Source organism: Kogia breviceps, chromosome 11, assembly GCF_026419965.1.
Source record: "Kogia breviceps isolate mKogBre1 chromosome 11, mKogBre1 haplotype 1, whole genome shotgun sequence".
Classification (NCBI taxonomy): domain Eukaryota; kingdom Metazoa; phylum Chordata; class Mammalia; order Artiodactyla; family Physeteridae; genus Kogia; species Kogia breviceps.
In genome coordinates, this window is record NC_081320.1 from 102,379,120 (window position 1) to 102,402,864 (window position 23,745).

Here is a 23,745-nt window from a genome sequence, read left to right on the forward strand (position 1 = left end):
CCTCCAGGTCCGTCCAGGGCCCCAAGGGGCCCTTCCCACTCCCCCTGTGGCCAAGCGCGCCCTGCTCCGCCAAGCCCGCCACCTCGAGCCTCCACCTTGTTCCCGCCGTCTCCTTGACCCACCGTCTCCCCAGCAAACGGACTCGCCAACTCATTCACTGGCGCGTCCATCCAAGTACGCGTTTCTAGTCTCTGCATGTCAGCCGAGCCTCTGCATGTATCTATATACACGGACGGATGTGTAAGTCCCTTCTTCCTTCTACACCTAAACCAATCATCCTGAAGTGTCTCAGCTTTCCCTGAGAAATCCCCCCTCAGTGATTCACCTCGCGTGGGCTCCTCCTTTCCTGAAATTCTTTGTATTTTATTAAATCTGCCAAATCTTATGTCTGTGCGGATACATCGCCCATTAGATGTTAAGCTCATTAAATGAACTTACATTTTTTATTAGAGGTATTTTTTATTATTCCACACACAAGAGTAATAAATACATATTGGTTGGTCAGTTGGTATGAACATTCAATCAGATTCTGTGCAGGATCTCGCCTTGCTGATGGTTTATCTCAATAGCAGATCCGCCCAGGCCTTTTCTATAATGTCACCTAGCAGAGCCTCAACGGTCCAACTAGAGTCTTCTTTCCCAAATTCTGACGTTTCTTGTCGTAAACTGTGAAGGAAGTGAACTAGGTACACTTGACTTTTTGTTGGTTTTGGACCATAGTTAGTTGATTTACAATGTTGTGTCAATTTCTGCTGTCCTCGGTTATAGATATGTATATTCTTCTTCATATTGTTTTCCATGATGGTTTACCCGAGGCTATTGAACACAGTCCCCTGTGCTCTGCAGCAGGACCTTGCTGTCTATCCATCCTCTAGGTACGAGTTTGCATCTGCTAACCCCAAACTCCCAGTCCGTCCCTCCCCCCCCCCCCCCCCAATACATGACATCTTACGATGTCCCCATCTCCTGCCCAGAATGCAGCTCTGGCCACAGTGGGCAGGGTGAAAAATGACACAGTCCAGGTTGGAATCTGGTCAGAGGAGCTGTCGTCTTTACTGCTCATCTCTTGTCAGCCCCTCTGATGCGTTGAGTGGAATTCTCCCATGATGCGGTTTTGCCGGGTAGAAATTACTCGCATTCACCCGCCTGGCGGTATGTTCCCGTGGCTTAAAGAGGACGTGTAGACAGTGGCTGGTTTCAGGACCCTGCAGCAAATGGTGATCTTGGGCAAGTCACAGCTGTAAAGGAAGTGTAATAACGACACCTCCCTTACAGAATCGTGTGAGGACCCTGCAAGGTAATAGATGGAAACGCTCCGTCATCCCCAAGTGTGAGCCTTGCTGTGACCCTGGAAAGCGTCCTGACGATTTAGGTCAAGGTGGATGCAGTTGTCCCCCAGGACGAGACCGTGGCGAGAGTAGCCCGCACGCTGAAACGTGTCCTTCTGGGACACCCACCTCCTCCCCGCCACAACTCCTCCATCAGGTTAAACACTTCAGCTACAAGGAGAATCTAGACGTTAATACATGCATTTTTTTCCTTCCCGCAAACTCCAGCCCTATCCATTATATTCCTGGTACAAAGTACAGCTCAGACTGACCGACCCAGACGTGTCCCGATCAAAGTCGCCCACTGCGGGGGCCCTGCAAGACGAGGTCTGCTTTGTTATTTTTGAACAACACCTTCAGATTGCCTGGCCCTTCGCCAGCAGCACCCCTTTACGGAGGGACGCCGTCCCTGAACTGCCAGCGGAGAGCTCGCTGACCGCCTTCCTCTCTCCCCAGATGGAGGTGGACGCCGAGGAGAAGCGGCACCGCACGCGGTCCAAAGGGGTTCGAGGTACGTCCCTGCTTCCGGCTCCCTGGGCGCCCCGGGGGCCCCTCTGTCCCGCGGACCCGGCCCGGCCTCCACCCTCGCGGTAGCTGTCTGTGGAGGAGGGGCTCTTGGGCTCGATCGTCAGTGTGTCTCTTGTCCTCTCTCCGCAGTTCCTGTGGAGCCGGCCGTACAGGAGCTGTTCAGGTGAGCGGGCGGGACGGGCAGTAGCCGGTTCAGAGAGCGGGCGGGGTGCACCCCCAGCGGCGGGTCCGGGGCCGCGCGCCGCGGCAGAGACAGGGCTTCCGCTTCCGCTTCCGCTTCTGCTTCCGCGCTGCACGCCAGCCCCTCCGGTCCTCCCGCTCCCGTGCGGCCCCGGTGGCGCCCGAGTGACCCCTCCTTCCCTCTTGCAGCTGCCCCACCCCTGGCTGTGACGGCAGTGGCCACGTCAGCGGGAAGTACGCGAGACACAGAAGGTAAGGCCTCGCTCCTTCACGCCGGGCCGAGTGACTCGTGGGCACAGCGAAGGGGGAGCATCCTGGGGAAGCTTTCCCGTCCTGCTCGGACGTGGGGCTCTTGCAAGACGTCGCGACCTCCTCTTAGGCGGCGTCTACCCCACACCGGGGGGGACGGCTGAGGGCCGGCCTTGCACGTCTCCCCACTTGCTCCCCGGGACCCTCCCCTAGGTCACTGGGAGCCACATTTCTCCTCCCCGTTCTCTCCTTCCGACGCTCGGGAGGGTAAACATCCGCTGGCAAAGTAAAGCGTGAACTTCCTGAGCCTCCCGTGGGCGCTCGGCTGGTCCTGGGAACGGAGGCCCAGGCCTGGCACCGGGCAGCTGCGGGGGAAACTCAGAGCAGGAGGGCCAAGTCCGGACAGGTCACGCTCGTGCGGCTTTGGGGCTTAGACAGGACGCCCGTAAACACCGGGGTGGCACGTCCGTGACCGAGGGGGCAGCCCCCGGAGCACAGGAGAGGCCGGTAATTGCTGCTGAAATGCGCCACAGCGGAATCGTACCCTTCACGCCGAGGCTGCGAGTCACTTCTCCCGAGATCCCTTTCCGGGTGGTACTAAGGCAGCTTCACCTTTCAGTGGGAGGTTCGGGGTGTGATGAGTTAGAAGTGTTTACAGGCCGTGACACACGTTTGGCTGATTCCCGCAAACAAGGGTGCCAGGACTGTGGCCGTTCAGCCCAAGCAGCCGTCGGGGGCCGGGCCCAGGCACCGAGAGCCCGGGAGCTGGAGCAGGTGCCCCGAGCGCGCCAGGGAGAGCGGCCTTCGCTGCCTTCCGCTTTATTTCCTTCCCGGCTGAACACTAACTCGCGGATGAAATCAGGCAATTATTACGATTGTCCTTTAGCGACGTCAAGGGGAAAACGGCAAATGATTCCAAAATACCCGCGCCAGCGTTTAAGGAGGCAGGGAATTTTCAGTGGGCTTCCATGATGAAATGGTTTCACACCGAAGGAACGACAGGCCATGGTTAAGAGAATTTTGTGACTTAAATTATTATATTTAATTTATTATATTATTATTTGATTGTGAAAAATTATTGAACCACGTAATTTAAATATGTGGTTTTCTAAACCATGTGTTATCTTATGAAGGAGTGTATATGTAAATTCTTTTCTAAAAAATCCAGTTTTTAAAAACTGGATTGTGTATGTTTACAATGGAAAACAAGTTAGCCAACCATGAGTGGATTTTTTCCCCTAATCATCTCTTCACTAGACAATAGTTAAACTTGATTAGTTTGCTACTAGAAGGAATGATTAAATTTGACTAAAAATTTTTAATTAGGAGTCAGCTAGTTTTAATTGGGTGTCATAACCACACTTTTGCTGGAAAAATCATGAAGTTCCCAAAGAATTGTTTCAAGCGTTTGTATTCCTACCCAAGGTGCATCCCCTAGAGCTGTGGACTGATGGGCCCTGTGGGGTGCAGTGTGTGTGTGCAGCTCTCCCTGGGGTGCTCCTCCACGGCTCAGAAAACGATGCTCAGCCTTAGGCCGGGAACAAGTCGAAGCCAGCTGGGCCCCACCCTCCTCTGAGACCTGATGCTGCTGAGAGCACAGAACACCCTGCGTTTTTCAGGGGTGCAGTAGGCGGGATTTCAGAGAGGAGTCACAGAAACAGCCAAATCGGAAAATTTTACCACAAAAATAATTTCGATTTTTCAAATTTAAAATGTTATTTTTTACCATGAGTCATAGTGTTTGCAATTATTGGAATTCCCACTGTTTTAATAGAAATAGCGAATGGGGAGGCGTACTGTGGGAAGCCGGCACACAGACACTGGACCCAGTTTCCCCTTTGCCACTCATTACCCCTTAAGGGGCTTTGGGTGAATTATTTAACATGTATTGACTTCAAATTTCCTCGGTTTTAAAATGAGAAAGTTGCAGACGTTGTTATGTAAAACTGATTACCATTCAAAACTTATGTCACAGATAAGACTTCTCTCCAGGGAGTCTCACTGAGGTATCAAGTGAGGCTTTCTAAATTTTATTTTTCAATGTCTGTAAACGATCAGCAGTTTTTAACTAGGGGTGACATTTGAATTGCTCAGACTGAAAGGGGCTCCTTGTAGTAGATAAGATTCGCGTATACCTCAACATCTTTTGACTAGTGCTATTTCAAAGGTGTGAGACTTCAATTTTATCTGGCTTTGTTTTTTTCTATTTTTAAAAGATTTCCTAAATGACGGTTTCTCCCCTGTGACAGCTGCTCATGCACATAAATACCTGCACCACCTGCCCACGCCAGCACAGGTGTCACCTTGCCCTCTGCCCTGTCCCTGCTGATACTCGGAGCACACGAGGCCCCTTCAGATAGGACGAGGGCAGCAGCCTCAATTTGGGTCTTGATGAAACTGCCCCTTCCTTCGGTCTTTTAAAGATACATTTTCCAATGAATATATTCCCGTTCAGGCTACAATTTCATTTTACTCACATATCACGCCAGTTCATAGCCAACTAAAAAGGCATTCTTTTAGTGTACTGAAGTATCTATTTATGTGAACATGCAAAAATTAATTGGAGGCAGGTGAGGGGAATCAACAATGTAAAAAATAAATTTTTTAGGAAATTTGATACCAAGTGGTAAAATGATGCCTCTCAGTTCATCTTTATCTTGAACACAAGAAAGTGTCTAAGGAAATCAAATATTGATCACAGTTGCAGTGTACCTTCTTATTGCTTTGGAGGGCATGCACGATGGTGGGTGGCCTGGCTGCTTCAACGGGGATTTGGCTTTTCATGATAGCTTCTAAGACTGATGGCTTTTTTCCTGTGTGATAGAGGTAGGGCTGTGGATTTGTAAGAAATGGGGAAGAGGTGATAGAGGAGGATCAAACATCAGATAAGACCTGTGAAATTAAACAATAATCTGAATTCCCAGGGCATTCACAGTGTAAGATCCTGGTTAAAATCTGAGAGGTAGGAATTAAAGTTGTAATACTTACTTTATTGGTTGGTCTGCCTTATTCAAAAATTGTGTCCTTGAACCAAAGATCATCTATTCATGGGTCTTTATTTGTGTTACTAGTTCACCATCAATTTGAGGTGCCTGATGAACGCACGTACAACTGCACAGTTAAAGGTTGAATCAAGGAGATAAATTAGGAAAAACATAAGGGAGATGAAAACATAATTTTACCAGAAACCCAGGATGTATCAGGAGTTCTGATACAGAATTCCACTCAGTGCTGAGTCTCCGGGCAGTCAAGGTAAAAAAGAGGAAGACGAATGCCAGAGCCTCGTTATCTGATGCAGGCAGCACCCCAGTTCCTCAGAGGGGTTACCCTCCTGGCACCGAAGGTCCATTTCTTTGAATCCCTGCACACTGAGCAGCAGGGATCTGAGCTCAGTCGGTATTTTTTGCCCTGATGCATGTGAACAGGGCCAGGCCTCCAGGCAGAGAACAAGATCACCAGCCGTTATCTTCAGAGACATCATTAGTATCTAGACACATGACTCTGACTTTTTTAGATGTTATATTATTAGCACATAAGTGTGACGAAACATCATGGATTTGCAGTCAGGGCCAGAAGTAAGCCTCCTCCTGTCATGAAGCAAAATACCGACTCACTCTCTTCTGTCCACGGCAAATCCGACCTCTTCTCTCCCACTCACGTCTCACATCTTTTTCGCACACCGGACCCCACACAGTCCACTGCTCTGAGTGCACACGTCTTTCCTAAACTGGTATTTATGGGTAGCCGAAGTTTGCGTCTCAAACGCAGGGGCCGATCCCAGGCTTTCTTTGCAGGTGCAAAACTACCCCGCCACCATGCTAAGTGAGTTTTCCGGAGTTTGGTTCTTAGACGACCAAATTCAGGGAAGGGAGCGTCCTGGATGCCCCACTCTCCTCCCTGGACCACCTCCTTCCCCGTGTTCAGGCAGACTCGTGACCTGTAAGCGTTTCAAACACCTATGGGTGAAAAAAGAGCGTTTTCCACGTGCCTGCAGCCCGGGCAGCAGGAAGAAAATGGAATACGTGGAGGCCATGCACTTGGAGTTTAGGAAGTCGCTGGGCTGTCGGTTGGTTGGCTAGAGGCTGCAGGCACGCAAGGTGTGAAGGATGCAGACCCAACCCTTGGCCTGGGGCTCCGAGGGCAGGAAGCAGCGCTTCCCGACGCTGGACCCCGAGCTGAGGGGGCGTCTTGGGGGACTGGGCCCTCTGCATGTCCTGGGGATGCCCCCCTCTACTGAAGATGAACCTCTTCTGGACGGAGACACGTGGACAGGAGGCCACAAGTCACCCTATCTAGAATTGTCTCAGTTTGGTTCAAGGACCTGAAAAAGAGGTTGAGTATTAATCCAGAGAATTAGATGAACGGATATTAAGACAGGAGCCAAAATATGGAACGTCAAAGCGTTTCTGCAAAAATCTACTCCTGAGCATTTGACCAAGATTGAACGTTCTATGCCACATTTTCACAATTTTTTCTCCCCACGTTGATATAAAATACCGTTTGTGTTAAAGATACAGCGCAACTTGATGGGTTGAATATATAGACACTAAATTCGTCCTCAAAGTCCCAATAAAACTTAGAAATAGGAACAATAAAAATATTAGTATCTATTTCAGATTAATAAATATTAAACAATGTAGCGGAATTTGAATTTTAGCCTTCCTTATAATAGTTATATACATACTGGACCATTTGGAATTAATTGGATTTACTTATTTCTTTCTGAATGGTGATTTTTGTATAAGCCTCCAATGAGAGAGAGGGAGAGAGAGAGAGGGAGAGAGAGAGAGGGAGAGAGAGAGGGAGAGGGAGAGAGAGAGAGAGAGGGAGAGAGAGAGGGAGAGGGAGAGAGAGAGAGAGAGGGAGAGGGAGAGGGAGAGGGAGAGAGAGGGGGAGGGAAAGAGGGGGAGAGGGAAAGAGAACCCTTAATGTGGATTCATTCTCACATCATTGGTTTTGTGAACCCTCTGAATTGACTTCTGATATTTAATGGATTTTATTTACATTTACCCTTCACAGCTGTTTTTTAAGTGACTGTTTGCTGAGCATAGGGTTCTGGTGCGACGTTTGATCCGAGATCTGGCTTGAGAGACTTGCACAAGCAACAACCCCCCAAAAGCCAGGGGATGGCTTTGGTATTATATTTCAATCCTTCCCCATTTAGAAAATTCAGAGTCAAATCAATTTATCTTGAAACTTTAAAATTAAAAGCTCCAAATGGCAGATTTATTTTTTATTAGAAAATTATTAAATTCTCTCTGGCTTACGGTGCACGTTCCTTCTCCAGATTTTTTTCCATCTCGTATACCTTTGCACCCACCAGTGTGATTGCCATGGCGGCAGCTGCGGGTGAATAATTGCCTGTCTTCACGGGAGCTTGTTCTGGACCTGGAGCCGAGGGCCTGCTTCCTCATGTATGCACGCCTCATTCGGATGCTGCCGGCAGCCTGGGGGCTGTATTATTCATGCCTTGACAAAGAGCTCTCACTGAAAGCCTTGGCAGAGAGCCAGCCACTGGGAGAGATAGGGGAGCATTTCAACGTGCAACCGAGAGGAGAATCGATAATCAAAAAGGAAAGAAAGAAAGAGACAGAGAGGAAGAAAGAGAAATAGGGATCCCTATACCTCCCTTTTACTGGTTTCACACGGGTAGAATTTCCATTCGCGTTAAAATAAAAAACCCTGAAAATAATTGCATTTTTTTCTAACCACGCTTGAAAGTTTAACACAATTTTCCACATTTAATTGCAAAGCTGATTTTAATTAGGAGGGTCCCGCATGTGAAAAATGAAGATCCACTTGGGTGCATGGAAGCACTGCAGTGTCGGCTTGATGCTCTAATTAATGTACGGCTTCCGTGCAGCAGGGCACTCTGGGCGTCTATGAGGAATTCTGAACACGCGGCCACCCAGCCAGGAGCCTCGAGATTCAACAACTCCCCCTTCCTTCTTTATGAGACATCGCTGTGCATCACCCCATGCGTAAACTTCCCGGCACGCCTGTCCTTTTTCCTATTTGTCACTAATGTTGTGAAGCAGAAGCTAGGGCACACCTATTTTAACATCAGTTTGATAGCCTGCCCGGTTGCAGAGAGAGCGAAAATGTTGTGATCTCGGGACTTATCTGTCTGAAGTGGAGATTCAAAGCAAGTGGCTTTCCCAGACTCACCAGTGCCTGAGGCCTTGTTGTGAATCGTATGTGTGCAGACACAAAATTCAGGCATGCTCTTTCCGGACTGTGGTGGCAGTTAACCTTCATTGTCACAGTAAATCCTCTATTTAAAAAAAAAAAAAAAAAAAAGCTTCCTGGCCATTATCCCAGGAAACAATGTGCCTCTGCTCGTCTATAGCATGTCTGCCCAAATGGACAGATCTCTGGCCCTGGCCGAGTCTGTTACATATTTCAGAAGACAGTGTGACTGATGCAGTGTATTTAAAACTGCAAATAAAACAGGGAATGCATTTCAGGGTGGATTTTTGACATTTTATAAAATTCTATACTTTTAAAATAATTCCACATTCATAGAGAGGAATATAGGTATTTTCAGGTAGGAACTAAAACGTAAGTATACTTAGAGAGTCTCTAATAGTTACAATCTGTATTGGTTAAGAACTAAACACAGGAATTATAATCTCGGTCTGATTTATTGGCTAGTGATTAAAGATACAGAAACATGGCTTTGAAACATCTCCAGAATACACAGCAGAAATCGGTGTGTGGTGCGGCTACCGTCAGGGTTTACTGGTTCTGACGACCACCGTCTTCGTCAGGGTTCTAGCAGGTACGCAGCCGCCACGTTTCAGAACTGGTGGGCGGAGGGGGGGGGGCGGGGGCTGACCCGCGGGGCGATCGTGAACCGGGAGCCCCGCACACCTGCCGACGGCGGGCTGCGCGGCCCCGAGCTGGTCTTCCGCGACCTGTGTGCGGGCGCCCTGCGCGTCTGCACCACCACGGACGGGAGAGGCGACGCCCAGAGTCAGTGGCTGCTGGAGGGTCCTCAGAGAGGTGTGAATGGTGGAGGAGGGTGGACGGGAGGGACGTGTGAGCCCCTCACGCTGAGTCCAGCGTGTCCAGGTGACAAGTCCAGGCAGCAACTCCAGGTGCCTGGAATCTGCAGTCAGAACCAGTGATTCCGGAGAAGTCAGCCTTGCGACCAGCTCTTCAAATCCCTATTTGAGAGCAATCACACCGTTAGTACTATTACTTATACCCGCACTTTGAGAAGCCCAAGGAGCCACGAGGATGACCTTTGTCCTTCTGCGAAGTGGTTGCTTCTCTTCCTTCTCGGATCTTCTGTTCTGAAGAGAAAACAGGGCTTCCAAGATGAGACCCCAAGGAACGACTGAACCCCCCAACTCCAGAACCTTCTTCCTGCTAAAGCTGGTGACAGGCTTAGAGGAAAGAAGCTGTGCCCTCTTAGCTGTAATGTTAATTTGATGAGATTGCAGTGTTACTGTCTGAAAAAGTTTCTGTGTGACTTAGACCGTTTCCAGCTACAAAAAAAATGGAAACCCCACTGCAGACTGGCCTAAACAGCACAGAATGAATTGTGCGCATAAACTGGGAACTGAGGTCAATTCACTTCTGCCCCATCGTCCGGCGTCTCCCCGGCAATCACTGCCGCGCCCGGTTCTCACCTCATCCCAGGGCTGCCTGCCGGGGCCCCAAAGTCCAGAGGAGGCCGGAGGGGTGAGGACCAGCGAAGAGGAGCTCCGGAGAAGCCGTCTCCACCGTCCTCATAGTTTTCGTGCTCCAGTGGGTCCACAGCCGGGCCTGAGCCCTCTGACTGCCAAGCCGTCCCCGGGCCGAAGGCTGAATCGCCTCCGCTCAGGCAGGGCGGCCTCCCCGAAGCCCGGAAGGTCAGTATCACCTGGGAACTTCCTGGAAAGGCAGCATCCTGGCTACACGCCCCACCCCAAACCTGCCAACCCAGAAGATGTGGCAGGGGCCCCGCTGTCTGCCTCCCTCCCCCCGGGGGATTCAGATGCCCCCCGAGTGTGAGGTCACGGCTCCCGAGGGCACAGGCCTGTGTGTGCCGAGGGCAGCCCCCTGCTCTAGTGGGGTTTTCAGGTAATGCAAAGAGAGGCTGTGTCCTGAGCGAGCAACCAGCAAACAAAGCCAGAGTATGTGGGAAGCTGGCAGTCGAGGAAATATTTAGTGGCCGTCTGTCTGGGGAAGGACTGGACGGCCTGGTGTGGACAGGTCAGGACTGAGGAGGCTCAGCCTTGTCCCGTGAGGGGACCCCCTCCCAGAGCCAACACGGGCTTCAGGTCACGTGTGCCGGGGGGGCAGGGGTTCCCGGCTGCTCAGAGCCCCCAGCCAGCCCTGCCCTGTGCCTGTCCCTTGGGCCAGCGAGGCTCTGTGGTCACCGGCCGTTTCTGCCCTGCACGCCTGGCCTGAGCAGAGCCCGGTGGCCAGGAGCACAAGGGCAGTAAAAGTCCAGAGTGCCTCGGCTGGAAGAAACTCTGGACGCGCCCTGGAGATTGTGCGCGACCCGTGGAGGCCTGACTTCCCTCCTTCAGGCTGGGCCGCCTGGGCCCCGTGAGCCTCCGCGAGGCCCTGTGGGCCTGGGAGCAGGAAGATAAATGCACCTTCCCTTTCCTGTTAAGGGAAAGCTCTGAGCTCCCCCTGTATAATTCCGCAGATTTTAAAAGATCCACTCATTGTAATTCAGTAGCCGCTGTGCGGGCCGTGAATACTGCCTAATGCTGCATCCGACGTGGCCAGAGAGACGCGCCCCACAGGAGCGGATGCATCTCCTCAAACCCTGGGGAGGAGAGCAGGGGAGCGAGCGGCTGGGAAGAAACTGGATTCCTCAGTGATGCATCGGGGTGCAGTGGTGCTGCAAGTCGCTCCGCCGGCCCGCAGCCCACCCCATGGCGGGTGGTGCTTCCGAATGAACTGTCTGGGCCCCCCCTGAGAGCCCTCTGCACCCCCGCACCAGGGCGGGGCTGAGAGCCAGGAGGGCAGGGAGGCGGCAGCGGCCACCAGGGAGGACCGCGCAGACCCCGATCCTGGAGCCAGGGTCTCTGGTGCAGGCCGTGCTGCACGCAGCGCGGCCGAGCGGCCTCGCCGCGGTTCACGCACATGTCGGGGAGCTAATTATGGAGCGGCTTCTTGGTGCTGCATCTAGGAGCAGACCCCACCCTCCGGAGGGGGCAGAGGGCCCCCCCACCGCTACTGTAGTAACAGACTCTCTGGACCACAGCCCCCTGACTGCCCCCATCTCAGGAGCCGCTAATCAGATGCTTAAGACAAAGCCACCACCCTGAGTGACTAACGCGGACTGAACTTTCCCTGGGGCAGCATATGGTTTGGCCAGAGATGCTTCTTGCATTAACCCAAAGCGATTTCTAATAAGTGATGGTGTAGCCAGAGGGGAGGCGGGTCAGGGGCCGAGACTCTCACTGGAGGCCCCTCTGCCAGGCGTCGGCACCACCCAGCCTGCGTACCCCTGGACCGGGCCGCCCGTGGACGCTGCCCCTGGACCGGGCCGCCCGTGGACGCTGCCCCTGGAGCCCACGCACAGCCCGGCCGTGGCCTCTCCCTGAAATAGTGCAAGCAGGCCTGGGACTTGCAGCTTTGAAACTTCAGGACTTGAAAAGATAAAAAGGAGTTTGCTTCTCAAATTGTCTTCACTGATCCTCCCAGGGAATTTTTATTGACAACAGAAACCGAAAGAAATACTGCACGCGCACAAAGGTGACTTAGGATTAAAGGTGGGAAATGCTCATTTTCTTAAACAAGGACTGAAAATGGGATTTTCAAAGAAAGAACAGTGGAAGTGGTGGCCGATTTTCATGAACATCCCGTCTCGTTCTTGTCACTGTGCTCCGTTCAGGGAATGTGACATTTGCCCAGAACATCAGACTTTTTCCTTGGATTTTTACTCTTTTTAAAAGAGTAAACGCATTTTACTCTTTTACTTAGTCTCATGTTATAGGTGTAAATTTGTATTTTTTTAATTTTTATTTAACTTTATAACATGAGCCTTTTCTGACGTCACTAAATATTTTAATTTTCACGGCTAACTTCCATCCTATGGTGTGATATTGTAACTTATGCAGCTCCTATTATTGGAAATTATTTTATTTAGTTTTTTTTAACTTTTCCATGTTATAGATCATGTGTGATAAGTGTCTTTGCAGACAGCTCTCGTGGCTTTTGGCTCCTTCTTTGGGGTAGTTTGTCACAAGGAGGAGCCTTGGCTTGAAGGACGTGAGGACTGAAATGACTTTAAGAGTTTCTTTCCAGCAAGATGGGACCGGTTTGCATTCCCAGCAGCAGAAAAGAAGGTGTCCCTGTTTCCTTCTGCAAATAATGTGGAATGATTGTTTTTAAGACACTTCCTTCTTACTAAAAAAAAAAAAAAAAACATGTTTTTGTGAAAGGATAAACTTTTAAAGGATTGGTCATTTTTCAAACGATGCTAATGCCAGAAAATTCTAGAAGAAGGCATGGTTTGAAATTTAAGCCACACTTTTTTCCTCTTAAATGGTCTCACTTGTCAGTGTTCAGGTGAGCTGGACCCCAGCTGCCACCCCCCAAGACTGACCCTGGCGTGAGGCCCTCCAGAGCTGAGTAAGGAAGAGGCTTCCAGGCAGAGGGGCGACGCTCCGGGCCAGGTGGAAGGTGCCTCGGAAGGTGCTCTCTGCCTCGGTCACCTGGTCCCCACCCTTGCCACCCACCAGCCTCAACATTCCAAGCCCAGGAGCAGAGGAGAAGCCAGTGTCCGGTCACCAGAGCCACAGCCAAGTGCGTCAGGGCGGGGACAGAGCCCCTGAGGGAGGAAACTGCACCTGAACGTTATATAAAAGTGCCTTTAGATTTTAGAATGATAAAAATTCAGGCCAGCAAAAAGCAGCAGAGGTTCTGCATCAGGGTCTGAGGGTCTTTGCTGCCCCAGCCCAGCCAGGGCCCTTGGCTGGGGCCGTCGAGAGCTCCAACTGAGAGTGTGGGTGCAGCAAGCCGGGAGTGGGCGAGCACACATTTCTGGGGCTGCTGCCGTGCATAGGCCCTGGGGTCCAGCCGCGGGTGGCGTTCGGCACAGCCCTGCCCTTAGCAACCGTCCCTAGACACACACGCCAACGGCACAAAAGGCAAACGGACGGTCGGACGGTTACCATTTACCGTGCCCATGGGGGATGTGGGCGTGTAGACGGTGCCCTGAGACCAGGAAGGAGCAAGCAGGCGGAGGGGCTGGATTTCCCCCCGCTGGGGAAACTCGAGTGCTCTTCAGGGAAATGCGCAGAGGCGAGTGAGAAGTGGTCACCTCTGTGGCCAGCTAGAACGGGACCCTACACACTGCTTCAGCGATGCTGTGTTTGGCTAGTTGCTGAGTGCTCTCTGCACACACGGCCGTTCGGCAGGAGGAATATTTGGGGACAGAGGGACCCCCTGCCCTTTGACCTAAGATGTGTGGCCCGTGCCAGCGATGCGTGCAGACATACAGGATGCAGGGGAGGCTGTGACCGGGAGACAGAAGGAAGGGTCCTGGGAGAAGCACTGGACACACGACGCCGTGAGAACCTTCCTCCTCTGAGCCCTCGGCTTGTGCCCCAGACGCTGAGCAGGAGACAGGGCCAGAGGGACAAATCGTCTCGCTTCCTTCCCGGGCACCGCGCACACCCACCTTTATCCAAGGAACGGCATGGACACGAACGTTCCCAGTTGGCAACATCTTGGAAAATGGAAATTGGAAGAGTTCTGTTGAGTCCCAGCTTTGGCTCCAGCCGGGCAGGACCTCAGATTTCACGCATGTTTCGTCTACATCCTGGGTTCTTTACACAAGGATTCATCACAACTTTCCTTTAAAGGGTAGATCTCTTTCCCACACTCGAAACACAACATCTGAAGCAGGATCTTCGATCCGCACAAACTTTCTTAGACACTTGTCACCACTGCAGAGTTTCTGCCCAGATGTAAAATTTTCTTCCTAAAGGGATGGTCATCAGCTCCTTAGAAGACAGAGGAAACTTCTCTTTCTCTCCCCAAGGCATCCTCTCCTCGGCTCACGGTGGCCATTCATTTAGTGCCTGCTGGAAGATGTTGCTACTGACATAATGAAAGGATGCTGAAGAGGGAAAATGATTGGAAAGATAGAAGAACGATTTCTACAAGTAAACAGATTGGGTTAGGTTCAGTTCCACCTAAATTTATAACCAGTAGGATCATACCGTCTTCTCCTTGGAGGAAGTCTTCTTGATTATCATCCGACATCCATCACCTCCACACCATGAGTCAGGACCATGGTCGGACCCAGAGGCATCACGGGAAGGAAGCACTTCCTCCCCTGAGGAGGCCAGCTGTCCTGCGGATACACATATAAGACAGAAGGTCCCAAGGGCCCTCGGAGTCCTGTTTGGGGACCAGGGAACAGAGAAGGAAGGGGCTCCATCCCCCTGGGCTGGCCAGCCTTTCCCAAGGCGGAGACTCTCCACCTGGCCAGTGGGGGAAAGGGGGCCCTCGGGGAGGGCACGGCGGGAGGGCTCGCGTGTTCAGTCACCCTTTCGCTTGGTGAGTCTGAGCTCTTTGTTAAGCAGCTCTGTGCCAAGTGCCCAGATCCAAGTAGTAACGGACCGGATCCCCGGCGGCAGATGGGCTCGGAGCCCAAGCAGAGAAGCACCAGACCCAGACACGGAGCGCCAGCCCATGGGAAGCTCAGGCCTAGGGGAGCCAGCCTGATGAGGCCGGGTGGTGGAGGGGGCCCAGAGAGGCCAGAAGAGGAGGCAGGGTCCTCAGTGGGACTGTGGCCGCCCCCAGCGGGGGTGGGGGGAGAAGAGCACAGCCAGGAAGGAGGCTGTGGCCGTAAGAAGATCCCAATCATGGAAGGTCCCCCGTGGGGACGAGGGGCTGTGGAAGCCGCGGCCTCCGGACGTGGCCCAGTGGGTCCCAGAGGACTGTATGTGCACAGGCAGGGGTAGGTTTTGTCCTCTCAGGAGGGAGAGAGAGAGAGACAGGGTGGGAGGGAGGGATGGAGGGGGAGAAGGAAGGAAGTCAGTGCACTGGAGGAGGAGATAGGAGTGAAAGCTCTCGGGGACCAGGGGGACAGAAGCCAGCCTGGCCTGAGGCGGGGGCAGACTGGAGGGAGAGGAGGACGCACTGGAGACATTCAGGGCATGGACACAGCAGGACTCAGAGCCGCCGGGGGTGCGGAACCAGGAGGAAGAGGGTCCGGGAGACTCAGGTCGCGCGTCCTCGGGCCCAAGGTTCGGTACGAAGAGCAGGAGCCGGAAGGAGGACAGCACATTAAGACAGGCTCGACGTGGTTGACGTCGCACGGCCGACAGTTTCGCGCTCACCTCAGGTCCGCTGTGGTCCGAGGCGGACTGCACGTGCCAGCGGCGTGCACGCGCCTTAGCGCGCGCGCGAGAACGTTCTGTCTGCCCCGCGCCGCGTGGGGAGCGCCGGCCCCCAGAGGCCGAGCGCTCTGCTGGCGTCCAGGGCGTGGGTCGCTCACTGGCCGGCAGGCCAGGCCTCCCCTCCCCAGCCCCGCCCACTTGCCGCGGTGCCGCCGGCCTCTGGACCGCGTCCCAGGCTGAGATGCGCCCTCTGTGCTGGAGCTCCCTTCAGGGAGGGCCGTGCAGCCCAGATGCAGACAGAGAGGGGGCAGGAGCGGGGCGGTGTCGCCGAAGGGGGCTGATGTTAGCTCCAGCCGCAACGCAAGGCATTCATTCGAAGGGACCTGTATGCAGCCTTTTGTTTCAGGTTCTGTCGTTGCTGTTTTTCCAGCAGTGGGGCCGTTTGACACCTCTGACTTCTCTAGTCATCAGTTGTCATGTTAGCATCCTTCAAACTCCGAGAAGCTAATGCTCTCAAACGGGTCCACATTCTGTACACAGATCCTCGCCCATGCCTTCGTGGTACCTGATAGCTTTTAATTAATGAGAATGACCTATTAAAAAAAAGATGTGAGGAAGCCAACTGCAATAGGAACCGTGAACGGCAACAGTGCCGAATCCTGGAATGGGAGCCCTTGGCAATCAGGCAAGCAGCTGAGCCCCCCAGGCCCCTGCCCACAGAAGCCTTCCACGGACAGGGGGGCCCCCGGGAACAGAGGCCCCGAGACACCTGGTCTGTAGCCCGGGTTCCAGAAAACGCCCTTAACGACTCCTGGGGGTCTGACCAGCCCCTTCCTCCTACAGATGAGGACCTGTGACGCACGGGGACGCGGCGACCCCCTCAAGGTCACACAGTTAATAGGAGGCTTCAAGTCCAGCTCTTCTAGTCCAGACCAGTATTCAGTTCCCAACCAAGACGTTTGGGAACCTTTGCACCTGCAGGACTGAGAATTATCCGTCTACTCACAGGGAGGGGAGGTGGGCACTGCCTGAGAACACTGCCAGAAAGGAAGAAAAATTCTAATCTATTTAGCGTTATTAAATATGGAGACAAATAAAACATAGCAGCATCATTTACATCCAACCAGTAGCTGAGCTGAAGGCAGTGGTCTAACTCCTGAGCTGGGAAGCCCTGGCCGAGGCTGGCCGAGCACAGCTGCCTCTTCTTCCCAGGCCCCGCGCGGTCCTCCTGCGCGACCTGCACCGAGCCGGACGTATAAACATCTCGATGCTGCAACTGCCTGAATTTTAAATATTCCACAATTGAATAATTTCTGACCAGCCATAGAAAGACAAAGTACTCTGCCCTAGAGCATCCGAAAAAGAGGACTCTAGTACGTATTTGAGGAAGAGTAAGAAGTCTTTAATTTCTCGTTCGCATGTATTTGCATATATATTGGTCCCCGGGGCAAAGATGTAAAGGACAAAATCATAAATTCTTATGTAGTTTGATTCTCAGTTCTTCCTACCAATCTTTTTTTAATTGAAGTATAGCTTTTTTACAATGTTGTGTTAATTTCTGCTGTACAGCAAAGTGATTCAGTTTATACATATATATTCTTTTTCATATTCTTTTCCATTATAGGTTATTACAAGATATTGAATGTGGTTCCCTGTGCTCTACAGTAGGTCCTTGTTGTTTACCCGTTTTGTATACGGTAGTGTGTATATGTTAATCCCATACTCCCAATTTATCCCTCTCCCCCATCTTTCCCCTTTGGTAACCAGGAGTTTGTTTTCTATGTCTGTGAATCTCTTTCTGTTTTGGAAATAAGTTCATTTGTATCTCATTTTTTAAGATTCCACATATAAGTGATATCATATGATATTTCTCTTTGCCTTACTTCACTTATGAGAAACAGAAAGAGTATGATAACCTCTAGGTCCATCCATGTTGTGGCAACTGGCAGTATTTCATTCTTTTTTATGGCTGAGTAATATTCCATTGTATATATGTACCACATTTCTTTATCCATTCATCTGTCAATGGACATGTAGGTTGCTTCCATGTCCTGGCTATTGTAAATAGTGCTGAATATTGGGGTGCATGTATCTTTAATTTAAATTTATTTATTTATTTTGGGCTGTGTTGGGTCCCCGTTTCTGTGCGAGGGATTTCTCTAGTTGCGGCGAGTGGGGGCCACTCTTCATAACGGTGCACAGGCCTCTCACTATCGCAGCCTCTCTTGTTGTGGAGCACAGGCTCCAGACGCGCAGCCTCAGTAGTTGTGGCTCACGGGACCAGTTGCTCCGCGGCATGTGGGATCCTTCCGGACCGGGGCACGAACCCGTGGCCCCTGCACAGGCAGGCAGACTCTCAACCACTGCGCCACCAGGGAAGCCCCGAAGGGGTGCATGTATCTTTTTAAGTTATAGTTTTTTCAGGATATTTGCCCAGGAATGGGATTGTTGGATCATATGACAACTCTATTTTTAGTTTTTGAAGGAATCTCCATACTGTTTTCCATAATGGCTACACACCAATTTACATTCCCACCAGCAGTGTAGAAGGGCTCCCTTTTCTCTACACCCTCTTCAGCATTTATTATTTCTAGGGTTTTTGATGTTGGCCATTCTGACAGCTGTGAGGTGATATCTGGCTGTAGTTGTGATTTGCATTTCTCTAATAATTAGTCATGTTGAGCATCTTTTCATGTGCCTCTTGGCCATCTGTATATCTTCTTTGGAGAAATGTCTATTTAGGTCTTCTGCCCAGTTTTTGATTGGGTTGTTTGTTTTTTTGATATTGAGTTCTGTGAGCTGTTTGTATCTTTTGGAGATTAATCCCTTGTCGGTTGCATCATTGGCAAATATTTTCTCCCATTCTGTGGTTTGTCTTTTCAGTTCTTCCTATCAGTCTTAACTACTGTAATTCAAGGTAGCAGTACTGGTGCAACTTCAGGAGCTCCACAGCGTCCCTTCGGTACTGAGTATCATCACAGCAGCATTGAATATCCCTGCAGTACTGAGTATCACAGCAGTGTTGAGTATCACGGTAGTATTAAGCATGACTGCAGTACTAAGTATACCTGCAGCATCAGCTGTTGCTACGGTGTTAAGTACTGCCGCCGTGTCTAGTACCTGTGCTAGCAAAAAGTGGAAGAATCACTTGCTAATGATGTCACAGTTGCTGCCTCCAGTGTTGAATTCGTCTGGACTAAATGCAGAGCAAAACGTCCGTGTTGCTGTGTTGTTGTTAAATGTGACCCAGAGCACTCTGTCAGCTTGTAAATATCAAGACCGATAGAGTTGAAAGCAGTGCGCTGTTGAGAGTCTAAGCACACACGGTGTTCGTTTCCAGCGGGTTCCTCTCGGGACGCGTTCTCTAAGCTGATGTAAGCGGGATGCTTAAGCGGCTTCTCTCCTGACCTGGCAGAGTTGCGCTCGCGTAGCAGGTGGAAAGTCCGGTCATATTCTGACCTCGTGCCTGTCACTGACTCTCTCTGGCCTTAGCTTCTTCCTTTTCTAGGTGAAGTGGTAGATGGAGTGATTGCTGGGGTCCTCTCTCCTCCAGACTCTGCTGTTCTGAGAGTGTCGTCTTAGGAGTATCCCAGCACGTGGTTCCCCAGGCCGTCGTGAACTGGCCACCTCAGGAACCCTTTTAAGCGTCCGAGATTCTTAGCGCAAATAGGAAGAGTCAGAGTGAATTCACAGAGCAGTTTAATTTGTCGATCTCTCTGCCAAGGAGTACTCTGGCTGTTGGTGTGATTTTATCTGACCTCCTCAGCATTTTCCCCCTTCCAGTCTTAGAAGTGGCATGTGTAGTAAATGGTGTTTTGCAGATGGAAAGGCGAGGGCAAGCGTTTCATCGAAAGCCGGGTGCTGGTGGAACCAACCTGGAGAGCAGGAGGCTCGTAGCAAAATCATCAGTAATACCAATCAGTAGAAAGCAATGTATTGAACACCCACTCCTTCACTGGCACAGTGGCAGTTTAGAGTAATTGAGTCTACGGCGCACCCTAATGTCCAGGAGGAAACAGTTAAATCGAGACGATAAAATGAACACCCATGAAAAGTCAGTAACAATATAGTTACAAAAAGGATGCTAAGTATCTGATGGTGCAGAGTTTTTAAAGACAGGGGATCCCGAATTCCAGGCTGACCAGGAGTGACTTCATGGAAAAAGCAAAGCTTGACATGGTCTGGGAGGGTCAGCGTGAGAGGAAATAGGGAAGCAGGGCTGGAGGGCAGGAGGGGAGGGAGGAGGGGAAGCAGGTGCTGCCGGCGCTACGCTCATACCAGCGCTGCTTTAGCTGAATTCTTTTGACTTTGGAAGAACAGAGAAACACAAGTTATTTCGGGTGAAAAGCAAACTGGGAGGGGGATAGTGTAAGGAGTTCAAGATTTCTTTTAAAGTACAAGAAACAGTCTCAGCAGCCAGCTAACCAAATCTGGAAAGAGGGTCTGGGCAAAGGGTGCTAGTTTCTCCGTGTCTCCACCCATCCTCCCTGGTGGAGCCCGCCCTGTGGACCTCGGTCCCACCAGGCTGCTGCCTTCCCCTGGGGAAGTGTTCTTCTTGAGTCAAAGGAAATTACACAGTGATTATTCTATGTTTTATTTGAATCTTTAAACTGCCATTCAAGGCAGTAAGTATTTCATAACAGGCTACATCATTTTAAATGATAAAAGAAAAACCCATAAAGCAAGTCTCTGCCTTCCAGAAACAGAATTTGTTTAATTGTCTAAAGCCATAAGGTCAAGTAAATATTTGGGGTGTTGTTTTGTTTTGTTTTTTTTTTTTGCGGTACGCGGGCCTCTCACTGTCGTGGCCTCTCCCGTTGCGGAGCACAGGCTCCGGACGTGCAGGCTCAGCGGCCACGGCGCACGGGCCCAGCCGCTCCGCGGCACGTGGGATCCTCCCGGACCGGGGCACGAACCCGCGTCCCCTGCATCGGCAGGTGGACTCCCGACCACTGCGCCACCAGGGAAGCCCTCAAGTAAATATTTTGAAAGTTTATTCACTGAATGTCTTACAATGCCTAGAACATTTATGTCACATTTAACTTAAAATATATATACTTTTCAAATCAGTCTGACTCTTGTTAACAATAGTCTACAGAGAATAAACGAACAAAATTACGGAAATATGTCAATATGTAGTCAAAACTGAATTGGTTTTATTAATATATATGTTGTTGAAAAGATATCAGGAAGATGTCTGGAATGCCAGCCATTTAATTAAATAATTCAGTGAATTAAGTTACTTCTGCAGTATTTTTCAATACCTTTATATATTCTAAAGACATGTGGGAACAGCCCTTTAAAAGTTGGGTGGCAGAGAGAGATGTCAACTGTACACCAGTCACGAGAGGAGGGAGAAAATAACCGAAAGAGAAGCTCAGATGTCCGGAGCGCCTTCCACATACTCAGAGGCGTTGTATATATGTTTTTATGTTTTTTGTTTGCTGCCAAGAGTCTGAGTTAGGTATTGCTGTGCCCATCTTACAGATGGAGAAATTGAGGCTGGTAGGGATTAAATAGGCTGCCCAAACTTGAACAGTTGTGTAATCTTGAGCAAGTTACTTAAGTATATGTTCTCAGCAGAGTCACTTTTGTGCTTATGTAGCTCTGCTGCTGTTCACAGACTCTCCGCATGTGTGACGACGTGGACCCTCTGCCGTCTGCGTAGATACGGCCCAGCCTTCCAGGCCAGGTTCAAAACCCACCTCCTGCTGAGACACCCATCCTGGCCCAGGTCACTCTTCTCCCACCCCTGTGGCCTCCCAGGGGCTCCGAGTGCTGCCCCGGGGTGGCAGGTTTCTCTGCTCCCATGCCCTCCAGCCAGACAGGGAGCCCCGGGGGGGCAGCTCAGGCCTCCTCGGAGCCCTCAGGGCACTTGGACAGTCCTCTGTCCGCTGCATCTCCTTCTGTCAGCCCCCCTCCCTTTCCTCAGAGGCCCGTCTTCCTAGGGGTCCGTCAGTCCTCTCTCTCCACTCTTCCCCCGGAAGCCAGCTGCGTCCCGCTGTGCCCTGACCACCCCAAACCAGTGTTGCCAGCCCCACGTGTCTCCTGAGTCCACCCCTCTTGCGCTATGAGAATCGGGGCACCGCACGTTTAGCGCGCCTGAGTTGGCCGATCTTCCTGCCCCTCTTCCACCAAAACCCACAACAAGATCCTGAGTCTTCGGCACCCTCCACACCCGTGGGTGTGGGCCCGGGCTCCTCCAGCCCCTTCACCGCACCGCAGCCACGGGAAGGGTGTTGGCAGTGCGAAACCGACGCCCCGGGGGCCTCTCCCCGCTGACCGCCTGGTGATGGGCGCCTCTGTCTCCAGGGCTGTGTCCCCCGCCATCCCGCGGATGCAGGCACATTACGCTCTGCCTCTGTCTCTCTCTCTGGTGCCTTTCTCTCCTGCCCCACCCGTATCGGTTCCTCTGTGAAGCTTTCCTGGCCCTCCGTCCTCTCCACGAGGGGGACTCTCCCTGCTCCTGTCCTGTGAGGTGAGGGCTGTGTCTGCACCGCTCAAGCCAACGTTGCCTGAACAAAAGAATCAATCTGTCCGTTCAGCAGCATTTATGGCGAGCCTACCTACCATGTGATAGATGTCAGAGAAGCCAACGTGCCAGCGGGTCCTCACTAGGGCCCAGCGAGGAAGGAGCACAGCGTCTCTCCCTCTTTAGAGTTCAGAAGCCAAGACGGGCAGAGCAGGGTGGGTGGCACCACCTGTTTAGTGTTCCTCGGCCTTGAGATTTTCAGCAGGGAGCTCAGGACCTGCCCCTCAAAGTGGGAATTATAATAGCACCTGTCTCACAGGGTCACTGGCCAGTTGAATGGATCCGTATAGGTAAAGACTTTAGGGCACACCAGGCACATAGTAAGTGATCTGTGAGTGGTGCTGGCATTAGCCGAGCTGACAGTAGAACCCAGGACTCCAGAATCATGTTCAAATAGAATTTCTATTATTCCAAAATAATTATTTATCCTTGACACATTGAGGCTCTTCAAGCAACACAAGAAAAATATCACCCATAAGAGCAGAGAGCACAAAGAAAGAACCCCTCGTGAGCCTCGGAAGTGACTGTGGCCTTTCTAGGCTCCACGAGCATCGCCCTCAGCGGGGAGAGGCCAGAGCCAAGATCGTCTCAGCCTGCATCCTTGTCTCCTGTCAGCAGCTGTAACAAGAGGGCTGTGAGCAGGGCACACTCGGCCAAACGTGTTTTTCAGTTTCTGAGACCCGGTCCCCTGTTTGTATTAAAATTGGAGACGTGAAAATGTCAAGCAAAAGACCATTAAAAATAACATGGAAATTGGCCTTGAGAGCATGTAATACACAATATTTTATATATGTGTTCGCTGAAGAAACTCCGGAAACTCCGTGGCAGGTAACCAATTTTCTAGAATAACCTGACACAGAAGACTAAACGTTGTTTAAATCAAGTTAACATCAAAAGGACTGTAAAAGCTACAGCAACTAAAAGACCTACCAAGACTCCCAAACGAGTGCAGTAGCTGCAGAATAGCAAAGCCTGGAGGCTGATTTGCAACTTTAAGTAACTCAAGGAGGTTAAAGCGTGAGCTGCCGTGATCTTATGAGTCATCATACTGACACTGTGTCAGAAACACAGAAATGCGTTTATTGTCATCTTCGAACGTTGCGTATCATATAGAGTGATAAGGATGCAGGAGACGGTGTGTGAAGTACACTGCAGACGCCGACCTGGCCTCCGGGCTCGCCTCTCAGCTCGGAGGTGGGCGGACCCGCCAGGTCCAACAGCTACTCACGCCGGAAGCGGCTCAGCTACAGGTGTCAGCAGAGACATTGACCCCAGCAGCACCCTTGTCCTTCAGGGCTGGCTGAGTCTGAGTCCGCTGTAAGTACGCAGCATGTATTCCCGTGAGTGGCTGGGCCAGGAGACTGGGCTTTCCCGCAGTCACGGCTTTGTGAGCCACCCCCCAAAGCTCAGCCCCTCCCTCCCCGTCCCCTACTCAGCCTCCCTCAGTGTCCAGCGAGAAGCCTTCCCATCGGTTTCTCGCTCCGTAGATATTTACTGAGGAACTACTATGTCTAGCACGGCAGCCACTAGGCACATGTGGCTATTGGACTCTTGAAACGTGACGAGTGCATCTGAGGAATTCACTTGAAAATCTCCTTTAATCTTATTAGTTGGCTACATATGACCA

The 23,745-nt window shown here is 51.3% G+C and overlaps 1 protein-coding gene across 26 annotated transcripts in view; it reads left to right on the plus strand.

Annotated features, from left to right (window-relative positions):
- Positions 1 to 23,745, plus strand: part of MYT1L (myelin transcription factor 1 like) — a 405,663-nt gene that overhangs the window by 266,813 nt on the left and 115,105 nt on the right. For all 26 annotated transcript variants that reach the window (XM_067008255.1, XM_067008270.1, XM_067008258.1 and 23 more), the window contains 3 exons: positions 1,785 to 1,839; positions 1,986 to 2,019; positions 2,226 to 2,288. In XM_067008255.1, coding sequence (XP_066864356.1) covers positions 1,785 to 1,839; positions 1,986 to 2,019; positions 2,226 to 2,288 — 152 coding nt within the window. The remainder of the gene's footprint in view (positions 1 to 1,784; positions 1,840 to 1,985; positions 2,020 to 2,225; positions 2,289 to 23,745) is intronic.